We start from the raw sequence: 20,701 nt of genomic DNA on the forward strand, positions 1-20,701 counted from the left end.
TTTAAAATATGATTTTATGCCCTAACTTTTATAAACTATCAAAATCACCTAACTAAAATTTACCTACTAATGGAAAAAGAACACAATTAGCTACTATTATAAAAATAATTACATATACATGGTCATATTTAATGGATTTCAATTATGACATATATAATAATTACATTAATAGCCGTTTCTCATATTTGAAAATTATAAATATGGATGTTATATTAACAAATCATTATTTCGTGTTTTTTAGGTAACAAATATTATCTTTCAAACAAATTTATTATTTTAAAAATTTATTTAATTTATTTCCTTCATTTTCCGTTCCTAAAAATAAGAAATGATCAGTTGTTATTAAATTTTAGGGTGCCACTAATTTATTTCTTTAATTTTCTTATACATGAAAGATTTTACTGTGTGTGAATAAATTATTTCTATGTAAAACATGTTTTGCATATTTATGATATATTATATCATATACCATAAATATATAAATATGCTTAGTATGTTTCTTTATACTTTATATTTTATATATGTGTGTATATGTTATATATATGGTATAAACTTCATATATAACATACTTTGTATATTTATATTATAAATATGCTTAATATGTTTCTTAATACTTTGTATATTTATATATGTGTATATATGGTATATACATGTTATAAACTTTATATATAACATACTTTGTATAATTCTATTATAAATATAATACTTTATATATTTATGGGTATAAATATAAATTAACAGTAAAATAATATCTTAAATAAGGGAGAAAATTAAATAAGGAATAAAAATAATGATGAGAGAGAAAAAGAGATATATATTAATTAGGATAGCATTAAGTTTGAAATTATAATTATCTTATTTTTTAAAACTGCTATAAACATAATATTGAAAAAGTAATGTTATAAGGATAGTTTTATGTAAAAATTTAAAACATTGGAGTTATATGTAATAATAAAAAAAATTGGAATTAGAGTTGGAAAATTATGAAAATAACAAAAAACTTATTTCCCTTTTCAGAATTTTTTTTCAGAATTATTTTTCGAATTTTCATGGCCAAACACTACAATTTTCAACTCCAAAAAAATTTTTCAAAAAAAGAAAAAAAAATTCATGGCGAAACGCCCTAAATAACAACACAAATTTCCATGATTGAAAGGGTTAATAATATAATGTATTTTATTATACAAAATATTTTAGTTCTTCAGTAATGTTACACTTTTGAGGGTAACCAAAAATTTCAATTTAAAAGTATAATAAAAATAACTTAGCATTCGTAAGACTATAATTACAATAAATAGCAACACTTTTTCAAAATTACAACTTATAGCAAAAGTAACAATATTTTACTCACTTCATAATAATAGAAGAATATGTATTTTTCAGTTGTGCATATGTATTTATGAGTAATATATATATATATATATATATATTTGTATATGTATTTATATAGCAACATTTTACTTAAATACAAATACAATTTGCTATTTTTCGTAATTATGAATCTGTTGTTATAAAAGTTATAATTAAAGCTACAAGTTGCTATTTCTGAAATTTTTTCTAAAAAATATCCGAACAAACAACATTATTAGGATATATTTGACCAAAAAAGATTAGAGCAGATAACATTTTTCCTATGATTTTCGAACTGAAGAAATATCACTTGCTTAATGGAATACTAAAAAATAAAATAATGTGAATATATCTAAGAGCTCTTGTATTAAATGCTTCCCCCTTATGCATTATATCCAAGTTCAAAGTATAACAGTTTTTAAATTTAATTTCCCAATCGTGCTAAATTTTTAGATAACGTAATCTTGACTTAACTATCATAATAAGTAAAACATTATTTAATATTTTCAACTCCTAAATGAAAATAGGTAGTAAACATTTAATTTTTAAATTTTAAAAAGCAAATAGACAAATTTAATGTTCTTTTCATCTATATAAATTTATATAGTAATCCAAATAAAACGAGTAAAACCAGGGAGATTCAGAAAATAGTGGTAACAGAAAAGAACTGTTCTTCATTTTACTTTTTTTTTTTTAAATAAAAAATAAAAAATAATAGAAATAGAAAAAATCTTTGATTTGGTTTAGATGCATAAAATCATACCTCTAACTTTGACCTAAAAAAAGAAACATTCAGAGTTACTTTTTTAAAAAAGATGTTATATCATTTTCATAATATATTTTATACCAACAAAAATTCATGTCATATTTTAGACTATAGTTTCTTTTAAAAAGTTAATGCTCAATTGATTATTGATACGTAACTTTAAACAACCATATATTATATGAACATCTCACTACTGAATAATTTAATTTCAATTTTTTGCTTTCAATTCAGAAAAATATAATATTTGTCAAATTATAACTCGCTTAAATGAAATTCATATGCTCTTTATTTGATCATAAAAGGTACTTTGCCTCTACTATTACATTTACATTTATAACATACTCTGTAGATCGATGAAGCAATCTTTTCAAGATTCAAATATGTAAAAAATAATGTTTTAAAGAAAATGATATTGCTCTATATTTATGAAATAATTCAACTTAAATTTTATTTTATAATTATTTATAATTATACGGTTTATGAATATCTATAATTTATTTTAAACACAATTTCTATTTCTTTTCTGAAGTTTTGCTTGCATGTAAGATCTGTTACATAAATTAAAATACAAAGTACTATTTTGGAAACAATTATGAAAGTTCTCTTTCATGTAATTCTTGAAAATATGAAAACTCAACTTAAAAATTTCATCTTTTTGTTTGTATAGAAAAAGTAATATTTAAAATAAAAGTTTTAAGCACGCTGTTACTTTTTTCTCTATCAAAAGATTCTATATATCTAAGTGCTTATTTTGAATTTTTATGCTTAAAAAGTGACACGTAAAGATTATAAAAAAATAAAATTAAAAAGAAAAAAAAAAGTAAAATATATAAAGTGGCGCTGGAAACTTCAACAAAATGGTTGAGTGAGAGAGAGAAAAAGATACTCTCTTCCCATCTATACATATATAGAGAGAAACCTATACATATAGAGAGAGAAACATATATGTACAGAGAGAGGGAAAAATAAAGCTATATAGATTACAGTGAAATCTTTCTTTTTCATTTTTCCATTATTAACATTCATTTTCCAGCTGAGTATAGAGTTTTCTTGAAATTTTTGATGTTCTAGGATTAAACCTTTTTGGGTTTTATTGAGGGTTCTGTAAATTGGATTTCAAGAAAAGAAAAATTCATGGGAAGGCTTGGGCAATTGCTGATTTAGCTTTAGTTTTGTTGGGATTCAGGTAAAGTTTAGGTTTTTTTCTTGGTGGGGTTTTGTTTTTATGATTTAGAAAGTAGAAAGTTTTGATTTTTATTGTGTTTTTTGATGTTTGAGGTGATTCTTGTTGTTGTTTGGGATTAATCTTGATGTGGGGTTGTGAGATCTGAGCTAAATTTACTGTCTTGAAACAATTGGTTGAGTTTCCACGTCAATTTGTTGTGTTTGTATCCTCCAAATTGGCTATTTTTGGTACCTGAATTGTGTTTGATGGATGAAAGCTAGCATTTCAGTGAATGTACTAATCAGTTTAAGATATGTTCATGGTGCATTTTGAAAAGTTCTGTTTTTTGTTGTGTGTTTTGATGTTTTAGATGATTCTTGTTATTGTTTGGAATTAATCTTGATGTGGGGTTGTGAGATCTGAGCTAAATTTACTGTCTTGAAACAATTGGTTGAGTTTCCATGTCAATTTGTTGTGTTTGTATCCTCCAAATTACCTAGTTTTGGTACCTGAATTGTGTTTGATGGATGAAAGCTAGCATTTCAGTGAATGTACTGATCAGTTTAAGAAACGTTCATGGTGCATTTTGAAAAGTTCTGTTTGTTGTTGTGTGTTTTGATGTTTTAGATGATTCTTGTTATTGTTTGGCATTAATCTGGAAGTGGGGTTGTGAGATCTGAGCTAAATTTACTGTCTTGTGATAGTTGGTTGAGTTTCCATTTGACTTGAATTCTCAAAATGACTATTTTTTCTCCTTTTTGGGTGCCTAATATTGTTTTTGATGTATGAAATTTAGCTTATTTAGTGAATGTTACTTGCCAGTTTAAGATATGGTCATGGTGCATTTTGTACAGCTCTATTTTTTTTTTTTTGTGTGTGTTTCTATGTTTTAGGCGATTTTTGTTGTCATTTGGAATTAATCTTGATGTGGGGTTGTGTGATCTGAGCTAAATTTACCGACTTGAAACAGTTGGTTGAGTTTCCATGTGACCGTCAATTTGCTGTGTTTATATTCTCAAAATTACTGGTCTTTCCCCTATTTTTGGTACCTAAATTCTTTTTGTCGGATGAGAACTTAGCATTTCAGTGAATGTACTAATCAGTTTAAGAAATGTTCATGGTGCTTAATTCAATTTAGGTTTATGTGGTATAGCAAACCACATCTAGAGTGTGATTGAGGCGTAGTTGATTGATTAATTGGATTTGTGGGTGCGGAGTGTCTGACAATGCACGCTTCGTGCGGTTGTGCATTTTGGACTTCAGATCTGTGAAGCCAATTTTGTTTATAGGGAGAGAACTGAGAGGAAAGGAATTTTCATTTTTCCATCTAATTGTTCTTAACAGCACTAATTCACTATAATGTGTGTGCTGTTATAGTCATTGTGCAATGTTGTGCACTTGTATTGAAATCAAAAGACTTCTAGCAAATGAAATAGGGGACTCGTTGCATATGAAAAATGTGTTTCAAATTTGTCGGAAGATACCTGCCACTTTCATCAATTAATATTCTTATCATCTTCCCGACATTAGTTAATGTGTCATCTTTCATTTTTTTGTGTTCTGTGTTAAGTTGAGATTTATTGGAGTTACTCTTCTTGTCCCATATGAAATAATGCAGCTTGAGCTCGGATGGTTTTCCTGCGGAATGACTTAGATTGCCTTAAACATTAAGGGCCATATTTCCTTCATCATTCTCACATCCTGTTTGTCGCAAGGATGTCAGGTTTGTGCTTCCCATTTAATAATTGACTTTAAGAACTGTTATGGATGATGATCTAGTTTATACATTTTATCTTTATTCTCACATCCGCATATTCTGCGTAATAACTTGTATTCTAGAATGGTTGGATGCTTATGACGACGTAAGAGAAAGAAGATCAGACTTTGAGGTTTCAGAGGACGAAAGACGACGTTCAAGAATTGGTGCTTTCAAGAAAAAGGCATTAAATGCTTCAAACAAGTTCACTCATTCTCTGAAGAAAAGAGGAAAAAGGAAAGTGGATTACAGGTTCCCTTCAGTTTCGATAGAGGATGTACGTGATGCAAAAGAGGAAAATGCTGTCTGTGAATTACGTCAAAGGCTCCTTGAGAGGAATTTGTTGCCACCCAGACATGATGACTACCATACATTGTTAAGGTGATTTTTTTCTTTTTGAAAAATATCAACATAATTTTCATGTGTATGAACACCTAGCTAGCAATGACAGTTTTCATTAGAAATATGGATGTAGAAGCTGTATTGTTTGATGAAGATGATTCTTAAACATCTTTTGATTTTCCCTACTAATTTTCCCGGGACTTTGCTTACAGTTGCATAGCTGTTTGTTTTCTGCACCTGCATATTGTGTCCTTGTATCTCGCTGCCAGATGCTTAACCTAATTTTATAAACATTAATGTTGTGTAGATTCTTAAAGGCAAGAGATCTCAACGTTGAGAAAACTATTCCAATGTGGGAAGATATGCTTAAGTGGAGGAAAGAGTTTGGGGCAGACACAATATTGCAGGTATTTAATATCATTACCTCAACATTAATTTCGCTATTGTTCTGTGTAATGGTAGATTCTAATTGGAACTTGTGACCACTCAGGATTTTTTCTTTGAAGAGTTGGAAGAAGTATTGCAGTTTTACCCACAAGGATATCATGGAGTTGATAGGGAGGGAAGACCTGTTTATATCGAAAGGCTTGGACAAGCTAATCCTAACAAACTAATGCGGATAACCACAATTGATCGCTACTTGAAATATCACGTTCAAGAATTTGAAAGGGCACTACATGAGAAGTTCCCTGCATGTTCTATTGCCGCAAAGAGAAGGATCTTCTCAACAACTACAATTTTGGACGTGCAAGGCTTAGTATGTTAATTCTATCAGTGGCTAATTTAATAAATTGATGTTTTTTCTAACTTGTATGGCTCTCTTATGTACACGGTCTGAACCATTTTAAACACTTACCGATCTAACTGCATTGACTAGAGACCTATTTTTTCTGTTACAAGGTTGTCTTGACATGCATGAAACATTCTAGTGGTATTACAAATAGCTAGCATTTCCATGAGTGGGTTTACTTGTGTCTGGATCAATTGCTTCCATCATTTTCCCCAACTTGATCATACACAAACAGTATCAGATTTTTTTTCCCTCCAAATTGTTTCAGTAGTACCCTTATGGAGCAATGAAGATATTATGAGTATACTTTTGGATTTATACAAATTTGTATTCGCCGCTTCCATAAACAATCATTGTCAATCAATGAAATTTTCTCTGTCAAGCTTCTTCAAGTTTATTGTTCAAGTTCAACTTTTAATATGGTATGCTGTCGATGCAGGGGATGAAAAATTTCACGAGGACAGCTGCTAGTCTTTTGTCGGCCATTGCAAAAATTGATAATAACTATTATCCTGAGGTATAGCTGTTGATTGTGAACACCTATAAATGAGATTGGCCAAGTAATTTATTCAGACTATTGACATGAGCATACCTTTACTAATATCCAACATCTCTATGTAGACACTGCATCGGATGTTCATTGTCAATGCTGGCCCTGGCTTCAAAAAGATGCTCTGGCCAACAGCTCAGAAGTTTCTGGATGCAAAGACTATAGCCAAGATTCAGGTATTAGAGAAAAGCATGGGTTTTTCTGTTTTTATTTTTGCACTCTCTAACTACAATTGACTGAATCACTGTGTTCCGATCTTTATTTTTGCAGGTGCTCGATCCCAAATCTTTGGGTAAACTACTTGAAGTTATTGACCCGAGGTACACTATTTGTTTGGTTCTATGTTTTCCCTTTGGAGAATATAATCGTTCAACCATTTATCTGATTGTTTCTCTTTCTCTCTCTTAAAAGTCAATTGCCCGACTTCTTAGGTGGCTCTTGTACCTGTTCTGTCGAGGGTGGCTGCCTAAAGTCTAACAAGGGTCCATGGAGTGATCCTGAAGTAATGAAGGTGTGCTACGCCTGTTCAGTTATATTATTCTTTCTGTGACATCTTCTTCTTCTCGATATGATTTAACTAGTCCTGGAGTGAGCATTAGTTGGTAAATAACCTGTTATTATCTCCTCTACTTTTAGCTTGTGTATAACGTAGAAGCAACAACTGTGAAGGAAATCTCCAGAAAAATCGGTGACCAAAGGAAAATTGAATCCTATATCCAGATACGCCCTTTAAAGGTAAATTTTAACCTTGGCATACTCCTCCTTTTCCTTTGTCATTTGTGCGTTCCTCGTATGACAATTTATTTTGTAAACAGGGAAGGAGTACCGACACATCCACAAGTGATTCAGTATCAGATGCTGATGACTCGTGTTCACCAATTAGAGGAAGTAGTAGCTATTTGAGGCTGGCCCCAGTTGATGAAGAAGTGAGTTTTCCAAAGTATAATGTACTTTTCATGTATTTTATCCAACTCCCGTAATGTTCCTGCACTTGTGTTTCCCTTATATCACTCCTCCTTTTGACTTATAAATCGTTGGTTTCACAGGCTAGGTCATCAGATTCAACAGCTTATTGTAGCTGTGATGATGAATCCAGCCCAGGTGATCGAGGTGTTGCTAATGAGCATGGATCGCTGCATCAGAAAGTACAGTCTCCTGTGAGCAATCAAATGAATTTGTCGACTAATACATTGCATAATTCTGAAGGTATTTGTCTTGTTACTCATGAATTCCATCAAAAGAACCTTTAAACTGTAGCTGCTTTCACTAGTGTGTTGTACGATGCGACTTGGTATATAAAGACACAATGAGAATAAAAAAATGCTGTTAATTGAATTCAATTCTCAGTTCCAAGATACGATCCTTTGTTTTCATGTTCATCTACGGGTAATTTTATCTCGTCATTCAAAAGCAGCTCATCTCCTTTGACCATATTATCAAAGATTTTTCTCAGATCTTACTCTCCTCTAGTTTTAGTGCTAATGTTGCTATCTTATGTTTCCCCGTTACTTTTTTTGTTGGTGATTTTCAGTCATGCTGTGAAATTTATGTTTCTTTCCTCCCCTTTTCCTTTGGAGGGATCATTAATTTCCGATTAATCAGCTATGCATTTAATTTCTGGAATAGGCCTTATTCATATGTATTTCAATTTTTCCAACAACTAATTCTTTGAGAAAATTTCACTTACCCCCTCAATGTGTCTTATAACTGTACAACATCACTTATTGAAATTACATGAATATCTTTTATTGAAAGTGCTTGAGCTTATCATGGTCCTTTATCTTTATCACCTTGTTAAAAATAATAAGATAATGGAAATACTCTTATTTTGATATTGCAATGGGTCATGTCTAAAGTTATAATAAACTTGAGAGAAAGTTATGTTGCCTCGCCACACTTCTCCAACCTCTTAGGAAAAGAAAACCTAAAGGAAATAATGATTCTTGTATGTATGAATATCAGAAGCGGGATTTCTCTTGCTTCAGAATCCTTTGTTATGTTGGCATGTGAAAGGAATGTGGGTCGTGGGATATGGGTAACTTCTTGTTTTTGTCTTATTTTCCTTGCTAAAAGTCTGTCTTGGCTGGTGGATGTGCTCACCTCGTTTTTTTTTTCAGCCTCTGTGTATCCACCTAGTGGTTTTTCCTTATTGAATACTCCACGATTTCTGGCCATCTTTTGTTATTCATTTTCATCATTTGTGTACACGCTCTACAATGACGTTCTTGGCCATGTATATATACTCTTTGCAGTCAAGTCAATTGAGTTCTGGGTTCTTCAAAGCGAAGACTCATTCTAGAATGGTAAATTCATGTATCGTGGGATTCATGTCCAGTATTCACGTGCTTTTAGGTACCTGGGCAATTCATTGGTGTGAAAGAATCCAGGAGAAGATTCTAAGCAGCTGTTTCAGTTGTTTGGAAAGGAAACTGATACCCTTCGTACTCAAACTCTTTGCATTTATTCGTAGTCTGCCCTTTGAATACTGGAGGAAACAGACAAATGTTATCCCGACTAATGCATTGGAAGAGCGGCAAGGGAGCAGTTCATCTGTTAATGATGAAGCACTTCAAAGAGTAAGTGAGGTCCACCCGTGCATGCAGCGTCTTCATCAATTGGAAAATTTATTGGAAGAAATAAACAAAAAGCCAGCTGAGATCCCAGCAGAGAAGGACCGAATGCTTCATCAGTCACTTAGCAGGATCAAGTCCGTTGAGGTTGACCTAGAAAAAACAAAAAGAGTAAGGCTCATCAATGATGCTTGTTAAACGTTGAGCTGAGAGTGCTCTCTTATTATGTTTTACATGTTCAACAGGCATTGCATGCGACGGTATTGAAGCAACTTGAAATTGCAGAGTTATTGGAAAACCTAAAGGAGTCGAGATATCATGTAAGCATCACATAACAATATATATGTGCTTAGCTGTTCATGTGATAGCGTCTGCATCTTTCTTGATATTATATGCATGTGTGTGCTATTTTGTTTAGAATTTAAAAAAATGAGGGGGTTGTTGCCATGTAATCAAATTGGAAATCTTAGATGAAGGCAATTCACTCTTATCGGTTCTTACTGTTATCGTGGTCCATTCATTATCATGCTTTAGCATAATTCTTGCAAAGACCTGGGAAGTGGATGGACAGTTAGATTCCGATGTTGTCTGCCGTGGTCATATTGCCGCCATCATTGAAATGGGAAAAGAGGAAATGGACGGTGAGAGGTGCAGTGAAGTTCTGATAAAATGTCATTTCACGGAGTTCATCAAATGATCTTTATTGATCCACTACAATATGTTGATTCAACCTCATCTAAGTTTCTCGGACTCTCCAAAAATGTTGCCGCACCCGTATCGGATCCTTCAAAAATACACTATTTTTGGAGGATCCGACACGCTCCCGTAGACATTCTTGAAGAGTCTGGGCAACTTAGAGCCTCATAACCTGTATATCGGCTTGATATGTACGAGATACACGGGAGCTAGTTGCTAGATAAGCTTACAACTCGCGAAGATATTATTTTGTATCAGATATGACTCTCGTATCCATAATGCTACATATGACATACTAGCTCATTTTCTTTGCTCTTGTAACCTTCATGAACTAAGTCTTGCGATCTGCTAATTTTTTTGTTGCAGAGGCGGAGGTGGTGTTGAACATTAAGGCTGGAGATTTTGAGTACCTGACAACGCGATGAGAATTTTTAACTGCTAACTCCGCTGCAAAGGGAGATGTTTAGCTTTATGCACTCCAGCAGTGGTTACAAAGTTCTTTTTAACTTTTTGTACAATGTCATCTCTTTTACAGAAGTTGCAGTTGTGGTACTGCAAGATGCTGATGTTGATTATACTACTGTACTGTTGAACATCTTGAAGGGAAAAAGCAGCTTAAAAGAATATGCATACCATCTTAGTAATATCTATTCTATTCCTCCATCTCACTTGATTGTTGCTTTTCACTTATTATAGGTTTAAGTTACTACTCAGTCCCAATTTATATATTTATGTGGCACCATTTGACGGGACACGGAGTTTCAGAAATAAGAGAGACTTTGTTATGGTTACCACATCGTGCTTAGTAACGTCATGTTAGTGCTACCTTTTAGTTGTTTTTTCTTCACAATAAAGAGTTAAAATGGGACTCAAAATGGTGTCACATAAATTTGAATAGGGTAGGAGTATCAAACAATGAATAGATATTTGAACGTAGGGGTAGAGGTAGAGGTAGAGGTAGGCCAAAGAAATATTGGACGGAGGTGATTATGCAGGACATGGGATAGTTACAGCTTACAGAAGACATGACCCTTCCCTTGATAGGAAGGTTTGGACGGGTTAGTAGATATGAGTACGTTTGTAATAGTAGGAAAGTGCTTTGTTTGTATTGGTTCATGTACTGTCTTGTAGCCTCTCGTTCATGGTGTTTTGGTGATGTCTATGATTTCGTATACCAAGTTTATAATATTACTCCTTGTTTGATTTTATGTTTGTTGTTATATTTGTTATCTGTTGTGCGCCGGGGCCGGGGGTACTTCATCTGAGGTAGTAGTATGGTCTGCGTACACTCTACCCTCCCCAGACCCCACTTTGTAGGAATACACTGGATATGTTGTTGTTTATCGACGCTAGGTTATTGGTCTAACACTTTGAAAAGTGTTATTGCTGATTTTTACATAGGATCAAAAGACCTATGTTGGTCGGACTTTTCAAAAATATGATCACACCGACATGTATCGATCGACATTTTTGAAGATTTCCATCAAACATATAAAAGACAAGTCTTTTCAAGTGGATGTTTGTTGGTTTTAGTTTTGTAGTTCAACTTCCACAGCTCATAAAAAACGAAATTAATTTCCCACTAATTAATTAATTAATAATTAGTAGAATCAAGAGGCCAACACGTTGTTAGTCAAATGCTAATTAGGTAGGAGCAATGAGGACGTGGCAAAACAATAAAAAAAAGTCAAATATTTCATTTTACATTCCATATTTTTTTTTCAAAAAAAAAATTTATAGGTTCAAACTAACTTTAACACCATCAACTTAATTTAATTTTTATAACAGTATATTTGAGTTATCAATTTATAAAAGTTGGAACTTTTTTTTTTTCTTTTTAAATTTTCAGAGAAACCTAGTTAAAAAAAAAGCCAAAAGAAAAATAAAAAGATATTGTCAAAATCCGATGCTATTTTTCAGGTTCATATCTCCCTCTATAATAGAATAAATAATAATAATAACTTCAAGCTAATCATGGGATTAGCATTAGACAACTTGCTAAACAAAAATTATAAGCATTAATTAAGATACACACTTCTTAATGCGTAACTATGTTCATGACAAAATTCTATAACTTTTAGCTCAAACTTTATATTATGAAAAAGTCTGTTAATTATGTTTTTAGAATTCAAAATTCTAACAGGTCGAGAAAATAATTCAATTAATAATACGTTTCAGTACAAATAAGTTGAGATTACCATAAAATATTTTTTTCCAAACTTAAAATAAAAATAAAAAAAGATAACGCGGTCATAAGAAAGCCAATTTCCGCGTGAAACTAGCTGTATATTACTATATGCTATTAAATCCAAGTTATATTTCTATTTTTTAAATATAAATATTTCCATTATGAACATACTATATACAAATAATAATGCAAACAAATTAGCTGGCAAGAATACGAGATAGTAACTTTTAAATTAGGAAAGAGAACAGATAGATCTCTTTCTATTTCCAGAGTTTCTCTCCAAAAAAAGATTATTTCTTTGTGAGTTTTTGTTGAAACTTTTTTCCAAGAACTCAGTTTTTCACTTTTATATTTTGAGATTTTTGCTCATTTTACAACAATGGAGTGGAGGCATTGTTTTTCTTGTATTTTTCTACTGTTTTTTTGCTCCATTTTTGCTGGTTTGTCGGTTTCAGCTTCAGCTTCTTTATCAGGTTTGTATATTTTTTTTTGGTACTGTTCTTTTTACTCAATTTGGTTTATGCTATAAATGATCTTACTTATGTTTTTTTTTTTTTTTCAATCATTTGATGATAAAGATGGGATTTTTATTAATCAAGATTCTGTTGGGAGGAGTCTACTTCAGGCCAAGAAACGTAAGTTGTTGATTGAATTTTGTCATATTATTGCTTTTATTTGGTTGTATTTGAAGCAGAGATTTGTGGGTATTTGGATTTATAATACACCTAGTTAAATTTTGTATCATCTCATCAGTTTGATCAAAGATCTGTTAAGTTGGTTTTGTCTATCAAGATTAACTACTTCTTAAGAACGGAGTCTTGGAGTAACTGGTAAAGTTGCTTTCATGTGACCAGGAGGTCACGGGTTCAAGCCGTGTTGAGTATAATGCGCCCTTGTGGTCTGGCCTTTCCTTGGAACCCGTGCATAGCGGAAGCTTTAGTGCATCGGGCTGCCCTTTTTTATAACCAACGTTTAAACTAAATTGACGAAAATAGGTGTTGGTTATTCACATATTTCAGCTGATTTTATACTGTTACTGTTTTCTGGGATCCGGGTGTGTGGTTAGTCCCCTTTGGTTTTGAGGAGAGGAATTCTTTGTAGTTGAAGATGGACAAGGCTCTTTTTGGTCCATTACTTGCTGCATTATAATTTGTCTCGGTCGTGTTGTTTCTGTCAGGTTTTCGTTTAACATGCTTGAATGCCTTCCAAATAAGGAAGAAGACTTTTAGAAACTTGCGAGGGTTGTGGATTTCTGTAATTATGTTTAGGTTATTGTAAATATAAGGTCCAAAGTAAACCTTTTTAGGATTGTGAATGTTCAATCTACGCAACTTCTGACATTTCGTTATTATTTTGTAGTAGTTGAGGTCATGTGATAGTACTGCGGAATCCTTTTTAGTGCTTTCAATAAACAGTAGGATGTGCCACAATCTCCTCTCGCACTCTGAAGTTCTGCATAGCACCACATGGATTTGATAGAGATGTTTTTCCAATTTGTTTTCTTGATACTGTGCCAGGAGATACGAACCTATAGGACTAGTGTGTGTATTCAATGATACTTTGTTTTGTGGGCTGTGGATCTTCTCGTATGCTCGTTCATCCATGGTGATGGAAAATGGCATGTTAGATGGGATAAGTGTGAAGTATATTATTGAGTATTGCGGCTTAGGTGTGTATCCAACTACCGATTGAAATGTAACCTAGGACTGCTTGTTATATGGGTTGAATAGACAGCTCATTGATAAGGATAGTGTTTATGATGGTGCTGGATATTTTTAGGTCAAAAGTGGCAAATTGATAAAAAGTGTAGTAACTTTTAAGAAAGAATTTCAAACGTTTCACGGTAGATGATACCTTGGTGAAGAGATACATCATTCAAGCTCATCTGTCAATAAAAATACAAAGTTTATAGCTAGAGGGCCAGAAGGTAAATGAAAGATCAACTTGAGATGGGTTGAATCAAGGAAAACACGAACGATGGTAGTTAGAAAAGTTCGCTGATCTCTCACAATTCATATGTTGCCCGCATGTGTGGTTCAACTAAGTCATCCTTTCAGCAAGGACTTTTAGAAGTCCTTGTTTGTTGTTGACTTAAGAGCAATTCATTCTTGTTTACCTCCATCAAGTAATTTAAAACCATCGATGTACCTGAAAGAGAGAAGTTCTACAATTTCGTTAACCAGGGGAATTTGACACCCTGAGTTGTTTGATAACTTGTTTATTAGCTATTGGAGACGCACAAAGTTTTTGCATGTTTGAAACTCATTGTTTGATTACATTGTAGGAAGATTTTGTTTGCTTAAAACTTTTACCTCAAGAGCTTGAAATGTTTGCTGAAGAATATTTTGCTTCAATATTTATGCAGCTTGTCCTACTAGCTTCGAGTTTCAGAACTACACTATTATCACTAGCCAATGTAGAGGACCGCAATACCCAGCCAAACAATGTTGTGCAGCCCTTGCGCAGTTTGCCTGTCCCTTTTCAGACTATGTGAATGATTTGACAACTGATTGCGCCTCTACCATGTTCAGCTACATTAATCTTCATGGGAAGTACCCACCCGGTCTTTTCGCGAGCGAGTGCCAAGGTGACAAAAAGGGGATACCATGTCCTGACGTAGCACCATCAGAATCTGCCAATGCTAATAATAGTCAGATGAGCTGTAGACTATCACCGATCCTGATGATTGTAACTTCTGTTACAGGCTTGTTATTGTTGCTTCTCTGAAGATCCCTAAATGTTTTGGCGTAGTTTCTGTATTCTTTATTGTCAAATATTGTTTGAACTCTGGATTTTCTTCTACCACGGTACCACTGATTAACAATCAGCAAGAAACTCATTTGAGGCTTCTCTTGTAATTCTTTATATATTACAACAGCAGTTATTGCTGATATGATACTTGTGTATTGAAAATGATTCTCCTCTGTAATCCGAGGATCTGTTAAATATTATTTCATTTTGTTGTATTTTCAGTATGGGCATTCGTGAACCCTTCTATTTCCGTTCTTCCTTTTCCCATTTCTTGTTCAAATCCCCACAGATCGGGGGAGGACTAGGATGTGTCCAAATGTTGATGATTGCATACACGAGACATCTTACTTTAATTTACAATGTGATATGCAGGACTGGCATTGTTATAAGCTGATCTTTGGTATAGTTTACAGTGAGTATAAAAGGTCTAAATGCAACACAGTGAGAGTCACATCGCGATTTGAAATGCACTGTGATCCTAATTGTGACCTCTTAACTGTTGGACTTTCTTTTGGCAAGACTTATATTTTCTTCTCTTTCCGAAGTTGGGGACAAATATACTAAATTAGTCTTTCTTGTACACGAAGGGGAGCCTAGAGGTCGTGGGTTTAAGCCTTCGAAACAACCTGTTGTAGACAATAAACCCTTGTGGTTCGCCCTTCCCCGGACCCCATAGATAGCGGGAGTTTTACTGCACCGGGCTGCCCTATTGTGTCTTGTACACAAAACATGTTTGATATGTATTAACATTTGCTATCATATTGTTTGTTTGGATAAGATTTCTATGGCTGAGAATACAAAGATGGAACATATAAACCAGTTCAAGGAATCAGCCAACTGTTCCATTGGAAGTGAAAGAAGTATACACAAGTAAGACACTCTTAAGAAGGTGCAACAAATGGCTGCAGCTTTCAGCTGGTGTACCATGGCAAGATTTTTCAAAATAGCAACGCCGAAAGAGAAATAAAATCCCGAGAAGGAAGTCAAACAGTTACACGGCCAACTGATTATCAACGGATTAATTCTTCGCTCTCCAAACGCAGCAAGGCTCGTAGAATCCTATGTTGGGAGTGTCTGAAACTGCTGATGCATTGTTCGTCAATTCCGGTGTGGAATGGTTCTAGCTGTGTATGCTTTACCTACTTCAGTTTTTTTTTTTCTTATATATTTTTAATGATTATATGTCGTTATTAAAGCCAAATTATGTTAAGAGTATATGAATATAAATATATCCACCATTGGTTTGTTGTTGAAACTTTCTTCCAAGAACTCATCTTTTACCTTTTTTATTTTGAGATTTTAGCTCATTTTACAACAATGGAGTGGAGGCATTGTTTTTCTTGTATTTTTCTACTCTTTTCTTGCTCCGTTTTAGCTGGTGTTTCAGCTTCAACTTCATCTTCTTTATCAGGTTTGTGTTTTTTGTGCTGTTCTTTTACCCGATTGATTTTTTTTCCTACGAACGATCTTACTTACGTTTCTTTTTGTCATTTGGTTATACAGATGGGATTTTTGTTCATCAAGATTCTACTGGGAGAAATCTACTTCAGACCAAGAAACGTAAGTTCTTGATTTTTGTCATGTTATTGTTGCTTTTATTTGGTCATCTTTAGGAGCTAGATTTGTGCGAATTTAGTTAAAGTTTGTACCATCTAATTTAGTTTGACTAAAGATCTGTTAAGTGGGGTTTCGTTGTTCTTGAGGTATAACTGTTGTTGAAGAACTAAATTTGTAAAATAGTTGTTGGGTGTTTTTGAAGGAGAGCCTTGGAGTAACCGGTAAAGTTGTTGCCGTGAGGTCACGGGTTTGCAGAAATGTAAGGTGAGGCTGCGTACAATATACCCTTGTGGTCCGGCCCTTCCTCGGATCTTGCGCATAGCAGGAGCTTTATTGCATCGGGCCTCCCTTTTTTCTTGTATTTCAGTTTGTTTTCTTCTGTTTTCGTTTTCTGAGATCGGGGTGTGTCGTTTTCACTTATGTTTGTAGTTGAAGATGGAAAATGCTCTTTTTGGTCAATCTGTATGCATTAGTATTATTCTTGTTTTTCATTATTTTTCGATTCCTGTTTCTACATGTTCCTTTAGCCTCAGTTTTCTTATTGTTTTCTTGTTCTTTCTACCTGTTGCTAATGCCTCTCTTTTATCGCTCTTTGAGCTGAGCGTCTATTATAAACAGCCTCTCCCCCTTTTCAAGGTAGGGGACAGATCTGCATACACTCTACCTCCCATACCCCACCCGTGGGTTTGTTGTTGGTTTCTTTGCTGTTTTGTCTCAATTATGCTCTTTCAGTCAGGTTTCGTTTTAACATGCTTGAATGCCTTCCAAATAACGAAGAAAGAAAGTTGCGACAGTTGTATTTTCATGAAACTTTGTTTTCTTTGTACTGTGCCAGGAGCTATGTTGCTCGGACTCTTCAAAAATGTCGGTGGGTGCGTGTCGAATTCCCAAAATAGTGTATTTTTGGACAATCCGACACGGGCGCGGCATCAAAAGTGAAGAATCCAAACTTAGGCCACGAGTGTCTGTTTGATGATACTCAGCTATATACAAACCTATAGGTTTAGTGCGTGTGTTCAATGATACTCACTGTTGATCACTTTATGCAGCTTGTCCTATTAGCTTCGAGTTTGCAAACTACACCATGTTCACTACCCAATGCAGAGGACCGCAGTACCCAGCCAAACAATGTTGTGAAGCCCTTTTGCAGGTTGCCTGTCCCTCTGCAGTCTTATGTGAATGACTTGACAACTGATTGCGCCGATACCATGTTCAGCTACATTATGCTTCACGGGCCGTACCCACCAGGTCTTTTCGCGAGCGTGTGCAAAGGTGACAAAGATGGGCTACCATGTCCTGACGTAGCACCACCGCCATCAGATTCTGCCAATGTTAATATTAGCCCGATGAGCTGTAGACTATCGCCGGTCCTGATGATTGCAACTGCTCTTACGGTCTTGTTATTGTTGCTTCTCTGAAGATCAATAAAGCTTTTGGCGTAGTTTCTGTATATTGAAACTCTCAATTTTCTTCTGCCATGGTACCACTGATTTTAACGATCAACACGAAACTCATTTGAGTCTGTGTATTGAAAATGACACTCCTTGGTAATCCGAGGATCTGTGAGTTAAATATTACGTATTTCATTTTGTTGTGTTCTCAGTATGTGCGTTCGTGAACCCTTTTATTTTCGCTCTTCCTTTTTCCGGGGGAGGATCAGGATGTGTCCAAATGTTGATGACATCTTCATTTTCTATACAATATGTGTTATGCAGGACAGACATTGTTATAAGGAGAGTCAACATTGCAACTTGAAATGCACTGTGATCCTAATTGTGACCTCTTAACTACTGGACTTTCTTTTGGCACTCGTCACAAGTTCAAGCTTTGAAAACAGTCTCTTGCAGAAATGCAAAGTAAGGTTGCGTACAATAGACCCTGCACATAGCGGGAGCTTTACTTCACCGAGCTTCCCTCTTTTTTGCCCCCAAAGTTGGGACTATATACTAAATTAGTATTTCTTGTACACAAAACATGGTTGATATGTATTCACATTTGCTATCATGTTGTTTGTTTGGATAAGGTTTCTATGGCTGAGAATACAAAGATGGAACATATAAGCCAATTCAAGGAGCATTAGACAAAATTCACTTTCATCAGCCAACTATTCCTCTGGAAGTGAACACAAGTAGAACTCTCTTAAGCTGTTACAACAAATGGCTTTTGCTTCCATAAGCGTTCGCTTACCAGAGCAAAACTGTATAGAATTGCAACGCGGAAAGAGAAATAGAATCCCGAGCAGTGTTCTGTTACTCCAGATGTGTCGCGAAAACAAGGAAGTCAAGCAATTACACGGCCAACTGATTCTCAATGGATTGATTCATCGCTCTCCAAATGCAGCGAGGCTCGTAGAATCCTATGTTAGAGTGTCTGAAACTGCTGATGCATTGTTAGTCTTTGAAGCATCAGTTCAATCACCTGATACATTTGCTTATAATGTTATGATCAGAGGACTGAATCTTAGCAAACGCTCCATGGAGTCACTGTTTCTGTATGAACGATTATTATCCAATGGCCTCTTACCGGATAGCCACACGTATACTTTTGTTCTGAAAGCTTGTTCCCATTTGAAAGCTGTTCTTGAAGGTAAACAGGTACATGCACAAATAATCAAGAATGGAATAGAACCAAATATCCACATTTGTAGCTCTCTAATCTCTATGTACTCTTATGCTGGTAATGTGGAATCTGCAAAACAAGTTCTTGATGAATTTTCAGTGCACAATAATGCCATTTGTCCGTTTAACTCCATGATTACCGGTTATATGAATGAGGGTATGGTGGAAGAGGCAGTCGAGATCTTTAATACGATGGTAAATAAGGATACAACAACTTGGAGCGCGATGTTGTCGGGGTATGTTAAAAATGGTATGCATGAAGACGTGCTAGTAACCTTTCGGAAAATGATGAGTTATAAAATCCCATTGAATGAACCTTCACTTGTCTGCACTCTATCAGCCTGTGGAGAGTTGGGAGCTTTGGATCAGGGAAGATGGATACACAAGTATATCATGAACAAGAGAGAGATTGTAATGTGTGTCAATGTTGGTACTGCTTTAGTTGACATGTATGGTAAGTGTGGGTGCATTGAGTTTAGTTATCAGTTGTTTCAGAAAATGCCTAAGAGAGATGTCGTAACTTGGGGTGTGATCATTTCGAGTTTTGCAACACATGGACAAGCCAAGAAATGTTTTCAATTGTTTGATGAGATGATCGATTCTGGAGTTGAGCCGAATGGAGTTATATTTGTAGCTCTCCTTTCTGCTTGTTCTCATGCTGGGCTCATCGAAAAGGGATGTCAGTATTTCTACCAAATGGTACATGAGTTCGGAATAAGACCATCCATTGAGCATTTTGGATGCATGGTGGATCTTCTTGGCCGAGCTGGGAGGCTTGCAGAAGCAGAACAGCTCATTTTATCGATGCCAGAAGAACCTAACTCGGTCATATTGGGTGCATTGTTTAATGCTTGTAGAATCCATAACGATATTGAAAGGGGGAGGCCCCTATTCAAGAGACTAATCAATTTGGAGCCCTCACCTGATCGATATAAACTAGCAGCGTCCCTGTTTGCTAATAATGGAGAAGATTACGAGTTCAGGAAGTTACTCAAAGATGAAAGTTTGGAATCTAGATGTGGCTTGAGCAGTATTCAAGTTGATGGGGTTGATTATGAGTTCATGGTAAGTGATATCGCGAACGACAGAGCTCAAGATGTGTATGGGACATTAGAAGGATAGCAGACCAACAAAGCTGGTGAACCATTTGATGTATGAGGCTTCTGTTAAGATTGTAAAATTCACAGCACTTGACAAAATTCTAGTGTTACTAAGACACTACATCCTTTGAAGACGCAATCTATCAGGTTAAATCTAAGCACAACGAAAGAATAAAAGTTAGTGCAAACTCGAGTATTACCAGCTTACCTGATAAATTTGACTCTTGAAAAACCGTCGCTGAACGAAATCAAAGCTGCTGATGATTGACCATGACAAACAATACGAACACAGTGAATTACACTCTTCCACTGCAGCTAATCCCCAGAGAAGAAAATAGTTCGACATCAGAGGAGAAAGGGCATTGTTTAAGCAGAACAAAGCATAGTGTGTGTGTGTGTGTGGTGCAGCAGAACATAATCGCAGTACCTGCAGTACATATGAATAGGACCACAGTTGCATAGATCTGCACCCTCCAGTAGACGGGACAACACCTCAAAAGAA

The 20,701-nt window shown here is 34.7% G+C and overlaps 4 protein-coding genes across 4 annotated transcripts; all 4 read left to right on the forward strand.

The window, feature by feature from the left end:
* Positions 1-2,971: 2,971 nt before the first annotated feature.
* Positions 2,972-10,648, forward strand: LOC107878860 (phosphatidylinositol/phosphatidylcholine transfer protein SFH13). Its single transcript, XM_016726017.2, has 15 exons — positions 2,972-3,302; positions 4,900-5,004; positions 5,121-5,418; positions 5,687-5,786; positions 5,870-6,136; positions 6,609-6,686; positions 6,791-6,895; positions 6,990-7,039; positions 7,131-7,230; positions 7,356-7,454; positions 7,535-7,645; positions 7,766-7,925; positions 9,072-9,460; positions 9,535-9,609; positions 10,352-10,648. Exons 2-15 carry the CDS (start codon positions 4,998-5,000, stop codon positions 10,367-10,369), a joined length of 1,857 nt encoding a protein of 618 aa, XP_016581503.2. The 5' UTR covers positions 2,972-3,302; positions 4,900-4,997; the 3' UTR covers positions 10,370-10,648.
* Positions 10,649-12,305: 1,657 nt separating this feature from the next.
* LOC107878863 (GPI-anchored protein LLG1) lies at positions 12,306-15,145 on the forward strand. Its single transcript, XM_016726023.2, has 3 exons — positions 12,306-12,646; positions 12,752-12,808; positions 14,539-15,145. Exons 1-3 carry the CDS (start codon positions 12,553-12,555, stop codon positions 14,898-14,900), a joined length of 513 nt encoding a protein of 170 aa, XP_016581509.2. The 5' UTR covers positions 12,306-12,552; the 3' UTR covers positions 14,901-15,145.
* A 138-nt stretch (positions 15,146-15,283) lies between these two features.
* LOC107878862 (GPI-anchored protein LLG1) lies at positions 15,284-18,083 on the forward strand. Its single transcript, XM_016726020.2, is given in 5 exon segments — positions 15,284-16,031; positions 16,228-16,335; positions 16,428-16,484; positions 17,531-17,640; positions 17,642-18,083. Coding segments are annotated over 5 exon segments (579 nt in total). The 5' UTR covers positions 15,284-15,985; the 3' UTR covers positions 17,900-18,083.
* Positions 18,084-19,513: 1,430 nt separating this feature from the next.
* LOC107878861 (pentatricopeptide repeat-containing protein At5g48910) lies at positions 19,514-20,221 on the forward strand. The gene has a single exon (XM_047394188.1). It carries the CDS (start codon positions 19,514-19,516, stop codon positions 20,219-20,221), a length of 708 nt encoding a protein of 235 aa, XP_047250144.1.
* The last annotated feature ends 480 nt before the right edge of the window (positions 20,222-20,701 follow it).

This window comes from Capsicum annuum, chromosome 7, assembly GCF_002878395.1.
Source record: "Capsicum annuum cultivar UCD-10X-F1 chromosome 7, UCD10Xv1.1, whole genome shotgun sequence".
Classification (NCBI taxonomy): Eukaryota; Viridiplantae; Streptophyta; class Magnoliopsida; order Solanales; family Solanaceae; genus Capsicum; species Capsicum annuum.

Excerpts from the sequence above, each read along its gene's own strand:
- LOC107878860 (XM_016726017.2), top strand. Across the intron at positions 6,687-6,790 it reads ATAATAACTATTATCCTGAG|ACACTGCATCGGATGTTCAT; the intron begins GTATAGCTGTTG and ends ATCTCTATGTAG. Across the intron at positions 7,926-9,071 it reads TACATTGCATAATTCTGAAG|GTACCTGGGCAATTCATTGG; the intron begins GTATTTGTCTTG and ends ACGTGCTTTTAG.
- LOC107878861 (XM_047394188.1), top strand. The coding sequence starts at position 19,514 with ATGTGTGTCAATGTTGGTACTGCTTTAGTTGACATGTATGGTAAGTGT.
- LOC107878863 (XM_016726023.2), top strand. The coding sequence starts at position 12,553 with ATGGAGTGGAGGCATTGTTTTTCTTGTATTTTTCTACTGTTTTTTTGC. Across the intron at positions 12,647-12,751 it reads AGCTTCAGCTTCTTTATCAG|ATGGGATTTTTATTAATCAA; the intron begins GTTTGTATATTT and ends TTGATGATAAAG. Across the intron at positions 12,809-14,538 it reads TCTACTTCAGGCCAAGAAAC|CTTGTCCTACTAGCTTCGAG; the intron begins GTAAGTTGTTGA and ends ATATTTATGCAG.